The following is a 21,883-nucleotide window of genomic DNA, read 5'->3' on the forward strand; positions in this document are numbered from 1 at the left end:
CCAATAAAGACACACTGGAGAGACTTAGGATCAAGCTTAGACCGTTGATGGGAGGGAATATGGACAAATACAACGCAACCAAATAACTTGAGAGGTAAGGAGGAGACGCCTCGGAAGGAAGGGAAGGTACGAAAAAAACTAGAAAGAGGAGACTGAAATTTTAGAATACAAGATGGCATTCGATTGATCAGATACGAGACAGTGAGAACTGCCTCTCCCCAAAGATATTTAGGAACACTCGTGGTAAACATAAGAACCCGAGCAACTTCTAGGAGATGTCGGTTTTTTCTTTCCGCAACTCCGTTTTGTTGGGGTGTGTCAAGACACGAGCTTTGGTGAAGGATGCCATGTTGGGAAAGATATTCTCCAAGAATAGAGTTAAAATACTCTTTGCCATTATCTGTACGAAGAATTTGTATAGCAACTTGGAATTGGGTTTGAACCATGGCATGAAATTTTTTAAACACGGATGCAGCATCAGACTTGTCCTTTAGAAGATATACCCAACAGACTCGAGAATGGTCATGAATGAAGGTAATGAACTATCGAGTACCTGAAATACTTTTAACACGGGATGGACCCTATATGTCACTATGAATTAAGGAAAATGGGGAAGAGTCATGGTGAACTTTAGAAGGATAATGAGCACGAGTATGCTTGGCAAGTTGACAAATATCACAAGAAAACAAACTAGGACTTTTATTAATAAATAAGTTTGGTAACAACTTCTGAAGATAAATAAAATTTGGATGGCCTAGCCTATGATGCCACAACATAACATCATTACATGAATCAAAAGAAAACATAGAGTTTTTTTCTACGAAAACAGCTTCATGAGTCACATCCTCCTCAAAGTAGTAAAGTCCACCATCCTCTCTAGCACTGCCAATCATCCTCTCCGAGTCCTGTTCCTGAAAAACACAACCATGTGGAAAGAATTTAGCAAAGCAATGCAACTCAGAAGTTAGCTTGCTAATGGAAATGAGATTACAAGCCAGAGAAGGAACATAAAGAACTGATGTCAAATTAATCAGCTCAGAGATTTTAATGGTTCCGTGTCCCGCAATCTGGGAAAAACTGCCATCGGCGATCTTAACCCGAAAGGGTTCAGAATATGGAGTGTATGAACAAAACAAGCCAAGATTACCTGTCATATGATCAGAGGCTCCAGAATCAAGGATCCAATGATTTTGACTATCAACATGGAAAGTTGTATCTTGCTGGACCATATTACTAGTGGCCTTAGGAGGTTGAGTCAAAAGTCTCTGAAGTTGTTCAAACTGAGTCTTGCTAAGAAAGACACCATCAGAGTCAGAGGATGCATGGGGCTCATCAACCTTGTCATCAGTAGAGACCTGATATGCACGACCTTTATTTTGTCCTTTGGGCTTCTAATTTGCAGGTTTCCCGTGGATTTCCCAACATTTCTCACGGGTATGACCAATTTTATTGCAGTGGGTGCACCACGGACGACCATCCCGTTTTGATTCTCCAGAGGAACGGTCAATGGTACGGTTGGCAGCTAATGCAGACATATCATCAAACTTATCAAGCGACTCCTTTTCTCCCAGCATTACTCTCCGTCTACTGGCTTCTCTACGAACTTCAGCAAAGGCGTCAGCAAGTGAAGGTAACGGTCGCTGCCCCAATATTCGACCACGAACCTCATCAAGATCTCGGTTGAGTCCGGCAAGGAAATCATACCATCTTTCCTTCTCCAAGTGTTTTTTAAATTGGGTATTAGCTTCCAATCCCTTAAGATCGGATGCATAATAAAGATCCAATTCCTGCCATAAATTTGTTAGTGCAGTAAAATATTCAGTAATAGTCATACACCTTTGACGAAAGTCTCTCAACTTATTTCTCAGTTCAAAGACTTGAGAGGTATTCTCCAGATCTGAGTAATTTTTTTGAACAGTATCCCAAATTTCCTTGGCAGTATCGAAGAACAGATAGGTTTGGCCAATTTGTGGTTCCATGGAATTAGTCTGCCAAGCCATGACCAAGGAATTATTAATCTCCCAATCATCATAATTAGGAGAATCCTCAGTAGGTTTCTTAATTTTTCCCTCGAGATAGCCCATCTTACCCTTTGCCCGGATGACCAACTTAACCTATTGAAACCATTGCAGAAAGTTCTTACCGTTCAACCGGTGATTAGTGATCTGCAAACCTAAGTTGTCTCCAGAGGGCTGAGAATTTGGGGCAGAAGAGGAGGCGGAAGAACGATTCAAAGAAGCCATGAGTAGAAAGTGAAGGTTTGACCGTGGACCCCAAATTTTTTTTTTCTCCAATTTGATATTTGACCACTGGAACAGGGACAAAGGAGGCCGACGAGGTGATCTGGGCAGCTCGCGCCGGGAAAAAAGTCCGGGAAGGCGGCGCGTGCATGACACGCGCCGGAGAGGAGCCGCGCGTGTGGCGGCGCGTGGGAGGTCTGACGGCAACGGGTCCGGCTGCGTTCAACTCGTCGGAGCCTTCTGAGTTGAATGGTACCTCCACCTTCTTGATTGGAGGTCTGTAGATATGGTTTTCTGGGATTTGGGTTTAGGTTGGATTGTGTTTGGGTGATTTTTGGATGATTTCAGCCTTGAAGGTGGCTGATTTAGGGTAGGAACGAACCCGCTCTTGATGCCATATTGAAAAAAGGTTTCTGTATATTGATATTGAATAAATTACATGAGTGTGTATTTATACAAGGAAGAATCGCTAAGAATGACTCAGCGACGACTAATCAATCCTAATCACAATCAATCCTAATCAATCATAATCAATCCTAATTAATAGGAAATAAAAACGAAAACATATTTGAATTCTGATTTTCTTCACATATAATAAGCTAATAGCTATTCTATATCAAATTGAATTGACTACTAACTACATACATTTAACCTGGACATATACCAACTAGACCTAATAAAAAACAGATGATTGTATTATATAAATTTATAATATCCAATATCGACCCTTATATTTTTTGTTAACTTCTATCACGTAACCAGATTCTATGCTGCAGAGGTTGTCATTTGTTTGGAATATCTCCACTGTTTAGGTACGTGGCTGATTATATCATTATTTTATAAGTTCATATTACCTTCTTAGGCTGTTTGTTATTCAATATATCATCAATCTGTATAGTTGCATGGGTTTAGTTCATAATATCTTCTATGGTATTTTGGTATTCACTGTTCAGTAACAATACAGTTGGAAGGATCTTTTTGTTAGGTGCTACCATACAGTAATTAATTTTTAAAAACCTACGGATGTTCCACAATTTTTGTTAAAATTCGGTGGGGTGGTTGGAATGAATTTATTCTTCTCAACCGTGGCCTTTTCCTTCTTTTCAATTACAACTTCCTCTTTATATTCTTTCTTAATTACTTCTTCATTAGAATTCGCACTTGGGGCTTCTAGCTTCTTGCGAATATTCTCTATAGCACTATACCACTTCTACAAGTGACACCCTTGAATTGCTCCTTTGTTTTGCCTCTAGGATAGGTTCAGTATCAATTGGAAATGTTCCTTAAGAATGATGATTAATAGCATTTGTCTGAATAGCCATTAGTGATGCCACTAAGTTTTTGAAGGGTCGCATCACTCTTTACAATGTAATGCTTGAGCATCTCCTCCAATGATGACTCTTCTGTTGTGGAGCTCTTGCTTGTGTTTGCAAGTTATACTTGCTCTACATTAGAAGAAGGTCCTTCATTATTGTTCCATGAAAAGTTTGGACAATTCTTTGCCTTGGATAATAATTGTCGGAGTATGGATAAATTTGCTGCCTGATTTCCAACATATTGTGCTTTTTCAATATTAGAAGGTCAGCGGTCACTAGAATTCTCATCTCTGCGTACTTAACATTCACAAAGAGCCTTTGGTCCGTAAGAACACCCAAAAGTGTCAGTCTTGTTTACAATGGTGGCTGTTTGAGCGGATAAGGAAGTTATCACATCAACCTTGGAACATTGGCCACTTTTCTCGTAGTCATCATTTGAAAAGGCCACTGGTAGTTGTTAGAGACCATTGCTTAAGCAAATCTTAGACTTGACTCATCTATGGACTTTTCCCAAAAGAGCTCCTCCTAATAGCACTATGAATAAAGGCCCAACATACCGTTATAGAGGATCTGAACTTGAAGCCATTTATGTAGCGAATGAGAAGGACATTTCCTAAGCAAATTCTTGTACCTCTCCCAAGCTTCCCGGAGAGATTCTGAATGGTGATATCATTTCTCATATTGACCGTTTTAGTCAATGGGAAGACCTTGACAATAAATTTTTGAGCCGAATCTGTTGGTGTCTTCAGTAACACTATTGTAAATACTCCATGTATATATTGTAATTATTATTGGTTTGGTATTCCTTTATGAGAGAGATTATGATAAGTCATATTATAGGGAAATTATGATACAAATTATAAGTGTGGTGTTAGAGATATATAAAACTATTAATGTAGCCTCACCCAACAGCTTAAGTTTTTGGGTTAAATTTGTTCTTTACATGGTATCAGAGCATCGATATCACGGGTTCGATCCTCTCCGCCATCCATTTAATTAATAATTAATTAAATTTTATGGAGTTTCTTAGCAAAGGTAAATGGGCCTGTGCATTGTCCATCCTTCAAACCTAGTAGGCTCTTGTGTGAAGGGACGTGTTAGAGATATATAAAATCACAACAGCTTAAGCTTTTGGGTTGAATTGGTTCTTTATATATGGTTTCTCCCAATATGCCTCCCTAAAATTATCCCTTTAATTAGGTATGTAATTATTAACAATTATTTGTATCAGGCTGTATATTGTAAATCCATGTACTTGATTATTCAAGCAATACCGTAAGTCTACCTTTCTTGCAGTCGTTTGACTTTGTTATATCCACTGCCTTTAGTAAGAATGCCGCCTTAATTGCGGGTTGTTATCTGTAGTGCCTTCACTATGCTTGAAAACTACTGGTCTAACCTTCGTTGTCTGCCCTTCACCGTTGCCACCCACAATCGGTCGACACTGAAAAAATTTTCTGGCAATCTTTCTGCCTGGTAACCCACAAATCATAAGTGTATTTTCATGTTCGATCTATCCCAGTCTTCTCTTCCCGAATCTAGTGAGTTCTATTCCACCTACTTGGGCCCTGTTTTGGTGTTTGTCCAGCCTTCTCCTTTGTTGTCTAGGGTGCTTGCACCCTTCTTTCTTTAGATCTGGTGAGTTTCCAGTTGTTTGCACCCTACGTTGGTATTTGTTCAGCCTTCTTCTCTACTCTCTGATTTTTTGATGTGCTCCCCAATAGACTTTTTTCCTTGTTTAGGGTTGTCCTTACCATCAGACACTAAATTATGGAAAATACGAAATTTTCTTTCAACCCTTAACTACCTCTAGTACTGCCTTTAAAGGCTCATAGGCTCTAAACCTAATCCCTAGAGCTATTAATGATATGAATTTTAGTTCATCACATTTTCACTCTTATCAACCTAGTTACACTAAGCATACTACAACCGAAGCTAATGGTTCCCATACCTCTGTTGTTGGTTGTGATACTATCAACCTCCAACCTTCCTTACACTCGAAAAATGTCTACATGTTCCATAACTTCCAGTAATTTGATTTCCATTCATAAAATAACCAAAGACTTAAATTCTGCAGTCACTTTCTTCCATTTTCATTGTGTCTTTCAAGTTCCACGAGAAGGATGATTGGCATTGCTAAAGAGCAGGGAGGGTTATATTATATCCTCAACAAACCTGATCCTGGCAGTCACAATCAGAAGCTACCAGTTAAAAAGTTCAATTCTTAGTCTCGCGCTTCACAAATTTGGCTTCAATATAGGTATTTAGGTCACCCTCCTTTTTCTTTGTTAAAGTTTTTGTTTCCCTTTTTATTTTCAAAAGTTGTTCAATATTTTCACTGTGATGCTTGTAAACTGGCTAAACATCATGGGGTAACCTTTTCTCCCAGTTCTCAAAAAAATGTTGAACCTTTTTCGTTTATTAATTCTGATGTTTGGGGATCTTGTTCTATTTCTAATATTTTTCGATAAAAGATGGTTTGTTTCATTTGTTGATTACAATACTCAAGTGACTTGGTTATTCCAGATGAAAGTCAAATCAAAAGGGTATACCATTATTTTGTTGACTTTTATTTATTACTAAAACACATTTTGAAAAGTCTATCAAGTCCTTGTGCTCTGGAAATGGTAGAGAGTGTGTCAACTTGCCATTTTTTACCTTCTTAAGGGAACATGATATTATTTATGAACTCACATGTTGAATACCTCTCAGAAAATGGTGTTATCAAATGAAAGAATCAACATTTAGTGGAAATTACAAGAGTACTATTCCAAATGTCTGTTCCTAATTCATATTGTGGGGAAGTTGTATTAGCAGTCGATTGGAAATGTTAGTCTTGTTCACCACATACTTAATTCATATTATGGGACTCGAGTCTTACATCGGAAACATAAGGGCCTGGTATGGGGTATATATGGACTTTGAACTCTCCTACCTTATGAGCTAGCTTTTAAAGTAAGACTCTCCCAAGGTTCATATCAATTGGTATTAGAGTCTTCCACTATGTCTCCCAGTTGCAATTGAATTATGTAGCTGGTGATGCTGGCATTCCAGTATTTGCCCAGGGCTAGTAAAAGACTAGCACAAAGCCAGTTTGTTGGACGTCGGGGCTAGTAAGATGTTATATCCAATTGCAAGGTATGAGACTTGAGTCTCACATCGGAAATATAAGGGTTTAGTATGGGGTTTATATGGACTTTTCTCCTACCTTATGAGTTAACTTTTAAGGTGAGACTCTATCGAGGTTCATATCAATCACCTTTCATGAAGATGTGTCATACTTTGTCATCACCTTTAGGGGAAGAATGTTCTTCAATCCATAGTTGAAGTTGAGTCCTCCTTCCTAAGTCTCCCTTCCATTACTTTTTGAATTTACTAATGTGCGAGGATTAATTCCTTTTTTCTGGTGACTCAACTAAATCAGCTTTTGAGCCAACTAAGACTAAGGCTGGGGAAAATTCCTTCACTTAGTACTCTATCTCTCAAATTTTCTCTTCTAAAAACCTTTATGTGCAGCTTAAGAGTTTTGTTTTAGCCCCTAATTCCATTAGAATTCCAACATCAGTGTAAAAAGCATTAAAATATGATGGCTTTTGAAGGCACGGGCTGCATGTGTAGCAATAAATGATGACAAGCCTCCGAGATTTGGATAACTTGGACAAGGTGCTTTAGATTCGAGAATTTTAAGACCTGGTTAGAAAATTTTTTACTCATTACAAATGTTGAAGGCACATCGTATTGTTGCTAGACGGAGGCGCAATAAGACTTTCTCACTAGTATTAAGGCACAATGAGTAGGGATGTAAATGGATTAGACAATCTATTCAGGCCAAGTTTGACCTACTATATCTAATAAAATAGAACAGGCTCAAACTTTTAAAAAAGACTTTTTAGAAAGCAGGCTATAAGCTTTCTTTTACAAGGACTAGCATATAAGCTTACATGCTGGCCTATATCATATTATTTATTTTAAATAAAATAAATAAAATTATTATTTTAATGATTTCAATTATAAAGTAATATTATTTTAATTAATTTTTTAATTATTGAATGCGTAATAGACTTAAACAAGCTAACAGGTCTAGGCAAGCCTTTTGTTTTTTAAATATAGGTCAGACCAAATTTTTAATTTGGGTCTACATAAGGCTAACAGATCAAGTCAAGCCTAAAATATTTTACACAGACATGACCTATTTAAATCAAATCCTAACTCAACTCAACTCATTTACACCATTAACGTTAGAACGATTACTATGCAGTGGGCATAGTTGGTTTGGAGATATTTGCGAATAAGAAGATGCCATGGTATAAAAATAAGATAATTCCTACCCCTTTGAGAACCTTTGAAAGAAAGCTCGATAATTCTTAGCTCTTGGTCTCCCTCTCAATCTGTAAGCTCTCTCTCAAAGCTTTCAAATGTTGTTGGTGAGTATTGGAGGGAAGTTAGGTTGCCCAATTTATTGTGCTCTTGGTCGTGACAACCTTCTTCCCCACGTAGTCCAGGTCATTAAACCCTAGCCTCTTGCATGCCTTCATCAATGCAGAAATTTCATGCAAGAAGCTTCTTATCCTTCTTTTTTGAAATTAACCAATGAGAGCCCTTGTTTTACTCTCTCCTATCTTGCTAATTATTTGCCTCCTTTTACTATAAACGAATCTCATTTTTTATCACATTCTCTGTAATCCTCCATCACATGTGTCGACCAATGAGGGAGCTTTTCTTATTTCAACTTACACAGCGGTTGCACTAATCCCTATGTTTAGTAGATCCTAGGTTTTTTTCCTCTTAGGGCAAAGGTCTATCATTTCCTTATCCTACTATCACCAATTAGCCTATGTTGTTTAATCCTCTGATAGGATAGCGGATCCTATATTGATATCTCAAAGAAGAAAACAAGAAGAACGAGTGAAGATCAGAGAAAAACAATTGGAAAAAAGTTCTGTATATTCAAGTGTGTTTCCCATTGACACCTATCGTGCATATATGTTCCTAACAATACTCTAACAGAATTGACAACAAGACACACAAGACACCATATAATGACTCGCATATGAGTCCAACTAATAACAACAGACACTTTAAGTGATGGCCTAATAGCTAATGACAGTATTGCAATTCTTGGGCTGACTACACAACATAGTCTTTGGCCCAAGAAGAGGCTCCAGCTCTTCTCTTCATCTTGGGCCCATCATTCATAACATTGCTCCCTTCTTCCACAGGAACCTTGTCCTCAAGGTTCATTTCTGGAAAAACAAAATCCGGATAATACATGTTGACATCACTCTCATCATCCTCCCAAGTTGCATCTTCAGGAAGAGAATTTGTCCATTGGATCAACCATTGCCTTTTACCTCCATGCATCTCCAAATCCTTTCTAGACATCAATGCTGCCAGAGGAACTTGAACAAGATGATTACCATTACTGATTTCAGGCAAAGGTAGAGCAATTGTGGCTCCATCACCCTTAAATGGCTTGAGTACAGAAATATGAACAGATGAATGAATTCTACATCCTTCAGGTAACCCCACTTGGTAAGCTACAGGACTCAAGACCTTAGTGATAGGAAACGGACCAAAATACCTCTTGGCAAGCTTCTGGCATTTCCTATTGGCTAATGTGATCTGTCTGTATGGCTGCAATTTAACCAACACCAAATTACCAACAGAAAGGGTAACATCCTTCCTATGCTTATCAGTTTGTGTCTTCATCCGATTCTGAGCACTATATAAGTGATCCTTGAGAAGCCTCAATAACTCTTCTTGGTGGCTCAGTGTAGCATCAACGACTTCAACTCGGAAGAAACCCTTAAGATAGGGTGGAATCATTGTTGGAGCCTTACCATAAAGGGCTTGGAAAGGAGTCATTCCGATGGTTGAATGTGCAGCAGTATCGTAATGATACTCTGCCCATCCTAAATACAATGCCCACTTATGGTTCTCCTCATGGCAAAAAGCTCTCAAGTATTGCTCCAAATAACGATTGATGACCTCCGATTTCCCATCTGACTGTGGGTGGTAAGTTGTGCTGGTCCTTAACGTTGTACCACTGCATTTAAGAAGTTGTGACCAGAAATGACTCAAGAAGACTAAGTCTCTGTCAGAAACTATGGTTCTTGGGAACCCATATAGTTTGACCACCATGTCACAAAATAGAGAGGCCACCTTTGCAGCTGTATAGGGGGTGGCTAAGGCACCAAAGTGAGCAAATTTGGTTAAACGATCCACCACCACCAATATAACATTAAACCCCTTAGATGTTGGCACTCCTGTAATAAAATCCATGCTTAAGTCTTCGAATACCCCATCAGGTATAGGTAACGGTTGAAGCAAGCCTGGAGGGGGTGAAGTCGAAGTCTTAATCATTTGACAAGTAGAACATCTCTTGACAAATTCATGGACATCCTTCCTCTTACCCTTCCAATGAAAAGAGGCAGATAACCTCAAAAAGGTTCGAGCAATTCCAGCATGCCCTCCTATCAAAGTAGAGTGTGCTTCCTGCATAATAATTTCCTTCAATGCAGAATTTGTTCCCAGCAAATATCGATTTTTATGGTATAAGATACCATCTCTATCAATGATTTCTGGATCTATCAATTCATTTTGTTGTAACTTCAGGCGAATAGTAATTAATTCAGAATCAACTTTGTTCTCCTCTCGGATTTGATCAACTAATGAAAAAGTAGCTTCTGATATTGAATCCGCAACAACATTGGCTGTCCCTGGCTTGTATTCAATGGAGGAATCATAACCCATTAATTTGCAAGCATATTTTTGCTGTTCAACTGTTTATACAGTCTGAGTTAAAAGCTCCTTTAGACTCCTGTGATCTCTACGAATGGTAAATTTGGAGCCCAGCAAATAGTGACGCCACTTCTTAACTGCTTCAGTTAAGGCATACAACTCTCTAACATAAGCTGATGCTACCCTCATCTCGGTCCAAGCTTCTTGCTAAAGAAGGCAATAGGGTGATTCTGTTGTTGGAGAACAACCCCTATACCAACAGCTGAAGCATCAGTCTCTACTATAAAAGGCAAGGAGAAATTAGGGAGAGACAGTACAGGAGTTCTAGACATAACTTCCTTTAAAGCTTCAAATGCTTGGGCAGCTTCCTCAGTCCAATAGAAGGAATCCTTCTTCAACATATCAGTCAATGGTGATGCTAAGGCTGCATAATGTCTGACGAATCTTCAATAGTACCCTGGCAGGCCAATAAAACCTCTCAACTGCTTAATTGTCTTCGACTGTGGCCATTGTTTCATGGCAGCAATCTTCTTGGGATCATCTTTCACTCCCTCTCCAGAAACCAAATGGCCTAAATAATCCACTTCAGCCAATGCAAACCCACACTTACTAAGCTTCACCATATCCTGCAAACAAGTCAGAGTTATTACAAGATGATTATAATGTTCCTCCATAGAACTACGATAAATGAGGATATCATCAAAAACACTATAATAAACTTCCTAAGATATGGCCTAAACATATGGGTCATGGCTGCCTGGAAGGTTGAGGGGGCATTGGTTAACCCAAAGGGCATCACCAAGAACTCATAATGCCCCTCATGAGTCTTGAATACAGTCTTGGGAGTATCTTCTGGAACCAATAATATTTGATGGTAACCACTCCTCAAGTCTAGCTTGGTAAAAATCTTTGCTCCTTTGAGCTCATCTAGTAGCTCATCAATGGTTGGTATAGGAAAACGGTCTCTAATGGTAATGTTGTTCTAAGCCCTATAGTCAATACACATTTTCCACGAATTATCTTATTTTTTATCAAGCAAAACAGGTGAAGAAAATGGGCTCCTGCTCTCCTTAATTAATCCAGAAGCCAGTAATTTAGAGACTTGATTCTCTATTTCTTCCTTTTGATGATGACCATATCTGTATGGCTTGACATTAACTGGTCGTGCTCCGTCTACCAAATGAATGGCATGGTCATAGCTCCTGGGAGGTGGCAGTCCTCTTGGCAACTGAAAAACAGGTTGGAATTGCACCAAAATATTCCAAATAGCAATAGGAATTTTTTGTTTCAATTCCAACAGTTCTGGTAGAATGTCAGACACCTCCTTCTCTCCTCTTCTCCTTCTAAACTCAAACATTGTTGTTCAACAGAATCCACGGCTTTACAATTAGTCTCACCTTGTAAAATCACCCTTCCTTCCTTAGTCATAAATTCCATGGATAACTTAGCATAGTCATGTATAACCCTGCCAAGTTGGCTCAACCATGAAATGCTTAAAATAATTCCAAAGCCAGATAGCTCAATAATCCACAAAGCGACCACAAAAGAATACCCTTGAATAATCAATGGTACACTCAAACATTTCCTGTCACAAATGAGGAACTCCCCATTCCCCTAAAACACACGCATCCGAGGAACTTTCACAGTTGGCAAGCCAACATCATCAACTAGTTGCTTTTGGATGAAGTTATGGGAACTCCCTGAATCTACCAGAATAGGGATTAACTTACCTTTGAACTCAACCCGAAATTGAAGAGCTCTAGGATTTTTTCACCTTTCAGATAGTGTAAAGCAGCTTCATGTGTCACCTCTTGTGCCAATTCTGGTTTCCAAACAATTTGTTCTTCAGACTCATCACCAAAATCCTCCCAATCTCCCACCATTAGGAAATGCTGGGACTTACACTTATGGCGAGAATTCCACTTTTCATCACACGTATAGCATAGTCCTAACTCCCTCTTCTTTATTAATTCCTCATTACTCAACTTCTTGAATGGTACATTAGAAGGCAGGGCTGGAAAACACAGGCTTCTGATTTGGCATGATGGAGTTCAACGATTTTGGTTGCTCCACAGTATAAGAGCTCTTAGTGAAACTCTTCTTGCTCCCTGGAGATGTAAAAGAGGAACGTAGATCTACAAAATGGGCATCATATGTAATGGCCAGTTGCATTGCTTGATGGAGAGATGTAGGGGAATGTAGCTAAATTGCCCTTCATAAATCAGGTAGCAATCTTGATTCAAAAAAGCTCATAAGCACCTCATCAGAGAACTCGGTGACCTGATTAATGAGAGCCTCAAAATTCTTGATATAATCATTCAAATTCCCCTCCTGTGTGAGCTTTGAAAGCACTCCCCTCAAATATGTATATGCAGTACCTCCAAATCGCTGAGGGATTGCTAATTTCAGTTGCTCCCACAACTGGATTAAACCCCCATTGAATAGCCACTGGAACCAAGGCCCTGCTAAACCCTCCATTCTCATTCCAGCCAATCTGACCTTAAGTGCATCAGGAACTTGCTGCAACCCGAAATACAATTCCGTACGAAAATTCCAACTATTTGGATCAGTGCCATTGAAAACCGGCAACTCCATCTGAATTGATTTCATGAGTAAGCGAGGATCATCAGCACCAAATCGCGGCTGTGAAGTTCCTCCAGAATCAGTACCGGAAACAGAATGCACACCATGTGTTCGAACATTTGCCCCTACCACCGCTGCGTGAATCTCTTGTAATTGAGCATTAATACTGATGAACTGATTTTGATGTTCATTGAATCGTTGCTCAACCCTAGCTTGCATGCCTTCCAAGCTACGATCAATACGAATTTGGAACGCTCCAAACTCATCTGCCAAGTCTTGAACGTGCATGGTGAAATCTTGTTGAGCTCCAAAGAGATGAAAGCACCAATGATAGGATAGCGGATCCTATACTGATATCTCAAAGAAGAAAACAAGAAGAACGCGTGAAGATCAGAGAAAAACAATTGGAAAAAAGTTCTGTATATTCAAGTGTGTTTCCCATTGACACCTATCGTGCATATATGCCGCGTTTTCTAACAATACTCTAACAGAATTGACAACAAGACACGTAAGACACCATATAATGACTCACACATCAGTCCAACTAATAACAACAGACACTCCAAGTGATGGCCTAATAGCTAATGACAGTATTGCAATTCTTGGGCTGACTACACAACATAGTCTTTGGCCTAAGAAAGGGCTCCAGCTCTTCTCTTCATCTTGGGCCCATCATTCATAACATCCTCCTTCATCAAATTGGCCAATGAGGACCTTTCTTACTTCAACCAACTCATCATATAGCCAAGATTTCCTAGAACCTAGTTTGTTTTCCTAGTCCTTCATAGATTTCGGCTAATAAGAGACAAACCAAGGGTCACTTGCGTACACAAACTAACTAAGGGTAAGAGAAAATGATGCCTAGGTTAGTCCTAAGCTCTAGGCTTAGCTTGCGAACTCAACTATCGTATATCTCAGTCATTACTTAAGTTAATCTAACATTGATTATTCTAACTAGGGTCAAATCTAATAAACTATGGTTCCAACTTTTAGCTCAAAGACTAACTAAACCTCCATTATACCTTAGTTAAGGCTTCCCATAATGGGCTTATTGGGCTACGCGGCCTAAGGCTCTTGGGTCAATCTTGTTGGTTTTGAGCTAATCCTACTAAAGGCTTTCATTGTTTTTGGGCCCAATTCTCCTCCATGGTCCAATGACCTACTCTTTAATGGTATTTATTCCTTTTGTAGGCTTTTTATGATACTTTCTTAATCGTTCCTATAAATTTTTAGGATGTTACAATGACATATTGCATGTGATTCTCTTGTAAGCAATTGGTCTTGAAAGAATTTTCCATTATGCACAATAATGAGAGCGAAAAAAAATAAGAGTCTGATTCTTTAGTTATCTGAACATTGTTTTCTTTTTACTGTATCTGTCTTAGGCATAATTTATCGGGACTTAAAGCCTGAAAATATCTTACTTCAGAAGGATGGCCATGTTGTATTAACTGATTTTGACCTCTCATTTATGACATATTGTAAACCCCAGGTATGTATCCTTATTCCTGTATAAACACGTTCAATTTATATAAATTATTGGAAATTCTGAACCCATAAGAAATCAAATGGCGTTCCTGGCACACACACTTTTTATATTTTCAGTGATCTAGTTTGGTAGAAAATGTATTACTCAGGTCTTCAAATATCTCTCTCTCTCTCTCTCCTTTTTGAAAAAAAAAAAAAAAAATTCTGATTTTTTTCTTTAAAAGAATTTATTTTGATTATTCGTTACTTCTTTAAGAGAGTTACAAGGTATCAAAACCCAACTGCTCTTCTCATTACCACTTGAGCTAAGTCTCATGGTATTTTGGGTTTGTCTAGATGCTCTTCTTTTGTACCATATCCTTGTAGTCTTTTACAGGAAATGTCAAGTCTTTTTGTTTTCAATCTCAATCAATTTGATTTTAGTAACAGCACTTTTGTTAACTCTTACTACATAAAACAAAATGTATTGCCATGTATGTTCCATAGCTTGAGAAAATTTTCTCTATTTTCCTATACATCGTCATTATGGGACTTGCATCTTAGAATTAGTAAAGGAACTTATATTCTAGGGTTGTCTTTCTTCTTTATAATTATCAGATGCTTAAATTGGAAGTTATTCCTGCAGGTTGTGAAGCACTCAGTACCTACTAATAGAAGAAGATCACGAAGTCAACCACCACCGATATTTGTTGCAGAGCCGGTTACACAATCAAACTCTTTTGTTGGAACTGAAGAATACATTGCCCCTGTATGGTGAATTTCAATTCTGCTTCATACTATATAAGTAAACGACAAAGATCACCCTTAAGGTTTAATGTGTAAATCTCCCCCGTTTCTAAAGTTACATTGACATCCCTCTGTTTTAAATTTAAAATAGGTTTGCCATGTTAAAATTGAAAATGTGAAATGAAAGAGGGAGAAAGAAACAATTGTAAGTTGAATACCTAAGTGTTATAACCCCTTATGTTTGTTTCGAAAATAGTGGGCTATGTGCAGCTTGTAGTAGAACAGTATAACTATCTACAATAAATGAAGTAATTGTACGCTAATGCAATCTATTTCAATGCATCCCCTTAAGTTGAAGCCTATAAATCATGTGCATTAAGCTTATTATTAATGTAGCTATCTGGACAACTTTTCAAAAACTGTATTATTATATATTAAGGGTATACATTGTCTAGGCTTATTTTATATACAATAGTCAAACAAATCATGAAGTTAGTGTAATCAGAGTAGTTAGGAATTAGGATATATGAAAAATATCTCATAATATCTTGATTATATCTTAAAATAAGTATCTTAGATGATCTATTTTATAATCTAATTGAAAGGTACAGGACTTGAGTCCCACATTGGTTATATGGATGACTAATTTGGGGTTTATATGGATTTTGAGCTCTCCTACCTCATGGACTAGCTTTTGGAGTAAGGTTCTTCCAAAGTTCATATCAATTGATATCAGAGCCTTCTACTATATCTCCCAAAGTTCATATCAATTTATATTTGCCCAGGGCTAGTAAAAGACTAGTGCAAAACTAGCCTGCAAAGTGTGGTGGAATGTTACGATCTAATTGTAAGGTATGGGACTTGAGTCCCATATTGGTTATATGGGTGACTAATATAAGGTTTATATGGATTTTGGACTCTCCTACCTCATGGGATAGCTATTGAGGAAAGGCTCTCCCAAGATTCATATTAATCTATTAGGAATAGTGTCCTTATCTCTTTATACTTCATGATTTATTTCCTCATTTATTAATTAGGATATGGAGTTTAATATTAGGATAATGGATCAGTTTTCGTAGTTTGTATCATATCATAACATATCAAATCAATATAAATTTTATATTATTCAGTCTTTTATCTATTTTCTTCCTTTCGCGCTTAAGTCCCTATAATTTCAGCATAGTATAGGTGGGTTTTGCATAGTTCATGGTTCATCCTCAGGGCTCATAAGTAAGTGGGCATGTAGAGATGTACTAAAGAGAAAATAGAGATCTTTGTAACTTTGAAACTAGTTGGCATTGATTTCATATTAATTTTTATTCAAATAAGGGAGGTACATCACTATAATTTCATCAAACATGAGGGCATATTAATGTAATCTACTTAAAAGCATAATGCCCACAAAAAAATTATTTTATTATTTTTGTTGTTATCAGTATCGTTATCATCTTTCAAGGTTTAAAGGTACTTTATATCAGGAAATTATAACCGGAGCTGGGCATACTAGTGCTATAGATTGGTGGACCCTCGGTAAGCACTTCCATCCTTGTGTTTGAATCCGAATAATGGGGCATGCCTTATTTTTTGTTCGTTTAAGTATCCAAATGAATTTCTGTACCATGCTTTCTGGTTATATCATTCAAATTTATGAGGGGATAAATAGCTATTGTTGAGATCATAGGGATTTAGGTACAGAGAAAGAGAAACGAGTACCAAGAATAATAAAATTAATGATGTAATATAAACTGCAAAGTACTAATCTCTATTTATACTAATTCTATCCTAATTAAACTAGGAAACAAATCATAAAACATAACTTAGTTAAGGCTTTCAGTGATGGCTGATGATGACGGTGAGGCAGGAGACTGCTGAAAAGATGACACAACAGTGATTCGACAGCTAACTGAAGTGGAAAACACGTTTGCCGGAGGGAGAAAGGCATTGGTGGGCAATAGGTCCACTGGATAAACACGAGTACATGACTGAGGGTTGCCTCTCGGGCTATGATACCATGTTGAGAGAGAGAAAAGAGAGACGTGTGCTGAAATCTATGTGCTTGAACTATGCAACGGAAAATGAATCATATAGTCAAATAGTAAGAAATATGAATATCACAATGTAATTACATGATTTGGTTTTCTAATACAATGAATCTAAGCACTATTTACATAGTTTCCAACAATAACCAAATGATTACTTCTTGACACAATTTGAAGAATATACCTTATTCATGCTTCCTGCATATATTTTGCATTAGGGGGCATGTTAAAGATGAAAACCACTCCTATCATCCCTCTAACAACTTATAGGTTCAATTGGTTCTTAACTTAGTACCATAGCCTCTTTCATCAAATGCCCACATTCTTTTAATTAAATATTATTCATCACAAGGTTCGAGTGGGCCAATACAGGTTCACTTTGCAAACCTGAAGGCCTTTCGTTTTGTGGTGTATAGGAGATATAAAGTCATTTCTGGGCTTGCACATGAAAGTTAATGGTTTCCTCCTTTTTGTTAGATTTATCTTGTCATTCCCTCGTCTTGGTTGGATTCCTTATCCTCTTTTATTAAGTTAATGTTTAATTTTGATGTCTTGATGCCTTATTTTAATATTCACAACTTTATTTTTCATGTTCTGAATATAGGTATCTTGTTGTATGAGATGCTCTACGGTCGTACACCATTTAGAGGAAAGAATAGACAGAAGACATTTTCCAACATCTTACACAAGGATCTTACCTTTCCAAGCAGCATCCCGGTAAACAAAAAAAATGATGGATATTACTAGTTGAAAATTATGGGACGTTTTCTTAAGGTGGTACCTATTTAAGAAGTTTTTGCATCAAATACATGCAATTCCCAACTTCAAATAATGGGTAGTAAAATACATATAGAAAAGCATAAGCACGCAAAAATATAGGGATTTGCTTTCAAATTTCTGTTTCGTGGAAAATAATATATTTCATTGATATCCATATACATATAAACTATACCACCTAAAAAGATGTGTAAATGCACTGTTCTGATCATGCATCAACTACTGCAATACATTGCCTAATAAATGAATTACATATATAAATTCTTACAGTTACCTACTGTTCTGATCATGCGTCAATTTTCAGGCTAGTCTTGCAGCTAGGCAATTGATTAATGCACTATTGCAAAGAGACCCTGCCAGTCGTCTAGGTTCAATTACTGGTGCCAATGAAATCAAACAACATCCCTTTTTCCGCGGAATCAATTGGCCTTTAATCCGCAACATGGTAGTGTCCTTGTGATTTCTTTTTTAGAGTTAGTGATTAGAAACATATTTACTCTTTTCAAAGAAGTCCTCTCAAAGCCAATTTAGACGTGTTTCAACCAGTAAAATTTAACAGTTGTTTCACCCCTCATCCTAAACTTTTTGTGCCAAAAATAAAGAAAAACTACCTCTCAATTTATTTTCAAATTATTATTTCAGTGACCACTTTGAGTTGTCTATTTCGTGCAGAGTCCACCCCCATTAGATGTTCCTCTTCAATTGATAGGAAAAGATTCAATGGCAAAGGATTTGAAGTGGGAAGATGATGGGGTGCTCGTTAGCTCGATTGATATGGATATTTTTTGAAGATTAACACAAGGTGGGCGGACACAGGAATTTGGGTTTTGGGTTGCGAAAATAAAATATACTATATTATAAATAAAAGTATTTGAAATATACAATACAGACCTAGTTTTAAAGAAATTTATTATAGAAATTAAGATCACTTCACTTGACTCTTATTCTATGTGTTTTTATATTGTTAAACTCATCTATAATTGAATCTGTGCTAAAACTCAAAACAATTTCCTTTTCAATGTATGTAATTAAAGAATCATCAAGAAAGAAATTGGTCTTCCATTCTATTTCGAAGTTTGTTCTTGATTATATTTATGATTGAGAAAGTAGAAGCTTAAAGAGTGAGGACAAGTCTAATCAATCTACCTAGTTCACCTTTATAACATAGCTAAATAATTTTGACAAATATATTACTCATTTTGTATAAATAACCATTTTATTTAGAAAAATATGAATGAATATGGAATACATTAATATTATAGTTTGTTAAGACTCTAGGCACTTAACAAATTAAATAATATTACGTTTCTCTACCATTTTCTCTTCTTTTTTCCTATCTCTTCGTCTTCCTCATTCAATAGAGCCTGTCTAGACTAAAGTATATTTCATAGACTAGTTCGCCATATTCAAAAGTAGTAAACCTGTGTGGCTTTTGGTTTTGGATAAGGTCACAACTGAATCTTTTCCTTTTAGCAAAATTATTAACCAAAGCTTTCTCCATATATCTCTCTTCTTTTTTGGATAATACCATATATCTCTTTATCTGTCACAATTTTTTCTTTCAAATTTTAGAGGGGGCGGTGGCCCACCCTAGCATTATGTAGATCCGCCCCTGAACACAAGTACAATTAATATGATATTCAACAATCACTGTATCTGAGACATTCAAGTGCAATAGCTTTTTCTGTTGATTTGGTTTTAGTCAATTGTCATGTGATTTGGCAATAGACAACTTCGAACCAAATCTAAATTCAGTAAGATCAGCATAAAATATCAAGTACATTGAATAAAGCTAGAGATGTTTGCTTTTAGGGGCCGTTTGGTTCAAGCTTTCTGTGAATTTTCCCAGCCATCCATATTTGGTATTATGACTTGTCTTCGTTTGGTAGAAGAAAACCAAAAATATACCCATGAAACTTGGTTCCCCAGCCATCGACAAACACATGCAAAAAAGCAAGATATTCAATGTGCGATTTAACCACTTAGAACATGGTATTTCCATAAAACCTGCTAAATGAAACCAAGTGGATGAAAATTGTGACAAAACTACCCCTCTTACCAATGAGCAAAGTAACCCTCAAACAACGCCAACATCTGTGAGAAATATCAATTTGTGGGTTGCAAACCACATCACTCTTCGGCGACAGAGTTTGCAAAAATCTATATATAGACCTTGATTCCATCATTGAGTTCATGATAAATATTTTCATGATAATGTGGGTACTGGTGGGTCTGCAGTGCCAAGTGGTGGTAAGGCAGAGTCTAGTAAGAAAGCTGCATTGGCTGTTTCAGGATGAGGGGTGCAGGAAACTTGGATTTGAAAGTGGAGTTCGGTAATAAGGTGGAGGAGCCTTCCCGCGGGGTGCGTGACCGAGAAGGGAACACAACTAGAAATGCGGAGGATAATATTGAACATTATGTTGGACACGCTTCAATGACGAGCATCACCTAATTTCACATTCTTTGAGATGAAGTTCAATTCATCAATGGTGTCCATGACACTTGACACTTGTCTCCCATTTTCAAGTATAGGGCTTGATCTTTTCATGTTGGAGTAGCTGATCCCCTTCACCTTTTCTGCCTTCAACATCCCTTGAAACTTTGTTGGTCCTTATTGAGTTGTAGAGGAAGATTGAAGAAGAAGCAGAGTGTGTTCTAGATATGGAGACGTTGCTTCTGCATATGTTGAAGACACGGGATTGTGCTTTGTAACATTAAAAAATTAAATCAAAGGTTATTTTGTAATTAATACCAATATTCCCATCAATATTTTACTTTTAACCAAACATAGACTCAGATAATTTACTCTAATTTCCCCCGTAATATTTTGGTCAACCAAACAACTTTTTTTAAATTTTCCTACTAAACTCACTTTCCAACCATTTCCCTATCAATTACATTTTTCTAATATTCAAAAAATTTCTCTTCAACAAAACGCCCCCTTAGAAACATGCTTCCTAGCTATGCTCAATGACGAAACATCAGTAATATAGGTTTGGAGGATGCCTGAAAAATATCATATATATTACTAGTTATCTAGTTTTCTATATATATATATATATATATATATATATATATATATATATATATATATATTGAAAATGCATATCTATAGAAGGGAAAAGGGGGGAAATATGAGAATTGGAGGAAGAAAGATAGAGGGGGCTTTTTCCAATGAGCAGTCTCTTGCAAAGAGACATGAGTCTTGGGTGGAAGGTGAAGCGAGCTTTAAAGAGGTCTTCATGAAGCATAATGGGGACTGGGGATCAGAGGAGGAAGAAGAGTTTGATGAGGAGACGAGATGCCATTAAATGAAAGCAATCCTCGTAAGGATGATCTGTCCCAAACGATGGAAGAGGTAACTTTAGAAGTTCGAGAGGATGGCAAGACAAAGGTGCAGTGTGGAACGAGAAAGATCAAGTCAGTAGAGGATTAATCCTAATAAAGGTAAAGTTGTTGGTTCTCAGCGTGGAACGAGAAAGAAGGTTTTGGTCACATGTCGCAGGTGCATGCTCAGCCTACAACATTCCATTATTTAATTTTATGTCTGTCCTTTTTCAGAACTGTACGGGTGCGACTAAACCCAACCTTGGCCAAACTCTAAAGATGTTGATGGAAAAACATGATAATGTTTTGGTATTTTTAATGGAAACACGTACAGGTAGTAATAACAATAGGAAGATTATGAGAAAACTTAAGTTTAATAAAGCTTGTTTTGAGGAAGCTGTTGGTTTCTCTGGTGGAATATGGGCCATGTGGAATTCTAGTCGTGTTAAGGTGCAACTTATAACATAATCAAATCAGTTCCTGCATTTAAAGGTTGGGATTGATGGGTTCGCTGAATTTTTTTGCACAACCATTTATTTACACAAGTCCACGGGAAGATGAGTGTCATGAGATGTGGGATTCCGTTAGCCAAATTAGTCAGTCTGTCAATGGTCCATGGATCATGGCAGGAGATTTTAATGACATT

General features: G+C 37.3%; 1 protein-coding gene across 6 annotated transcripts in view; it reads left to right on the plus strand.

Moving 5' to 3' along the window:
• Nucleotides 1-18,935, plus strand: part of LOC133296887 (phototropin-2) — a 56,497-nt gene extending 37,562 nt beyond the window's left edge. For 3 of the 6 annotated variants that reach the window (XM_061495932.1, XM_061495934.1, XM_061495933.1), the window contains 7 exons: nt 3,003-3,052; nt 14,266-14,372; nt 14,994-15,116; nt 16,573-16,624; nt 17,738-17,850; nt 18,215-18,355; nt 18,583-18,935. In XM_061495932.1, the coding sequence (XP_061351916.1) occupies nt 3,003-3,052; nt 14,266-14,372; nt 14,994-15,116; nt 16,573-16,624; nt 17,738-17,850; nt 18,215-18,355; nt 18,583-18,699 (703 nt within the window). In that variant the 3' untranslated portion in view covers nt 18,700-18,935. Of the gene's footprint in view, nt 1-3,002; nt 3,053-14,265; nt 14,373-14,993; nt 15,117-16,572; nt 16,625-17,737; nt 17,908-18,214; nt 18,356-18,582 lie in introns of those variants that run through there. The other 3 variants (XM_061495936.1, XM_061495935.1, XR_009749569.1) reach the window with 3 other exon arrangements.
• The last annotated feature ends 2,948 nt before the right edge of the window (nt 18,936-21,883 follow it).

This window comes from Gastrolobium bilobum, unplaced genomic scaffold, assembly GCF_033153095.1.
Source record: "Gastrolobium bilobum isolate Gb01-03AN ecotype WA unplaced genomic scaffold, APGP_CSIRO_Gbil_v1 utg27913, whole genome shotgun sequence".
NCBI lineage: Eukaryota > Viridiplantae > Streptophyta > Magnoliopsida > Fabales > Fabaceae > Gastrolobium > Gastrolobium bilobum.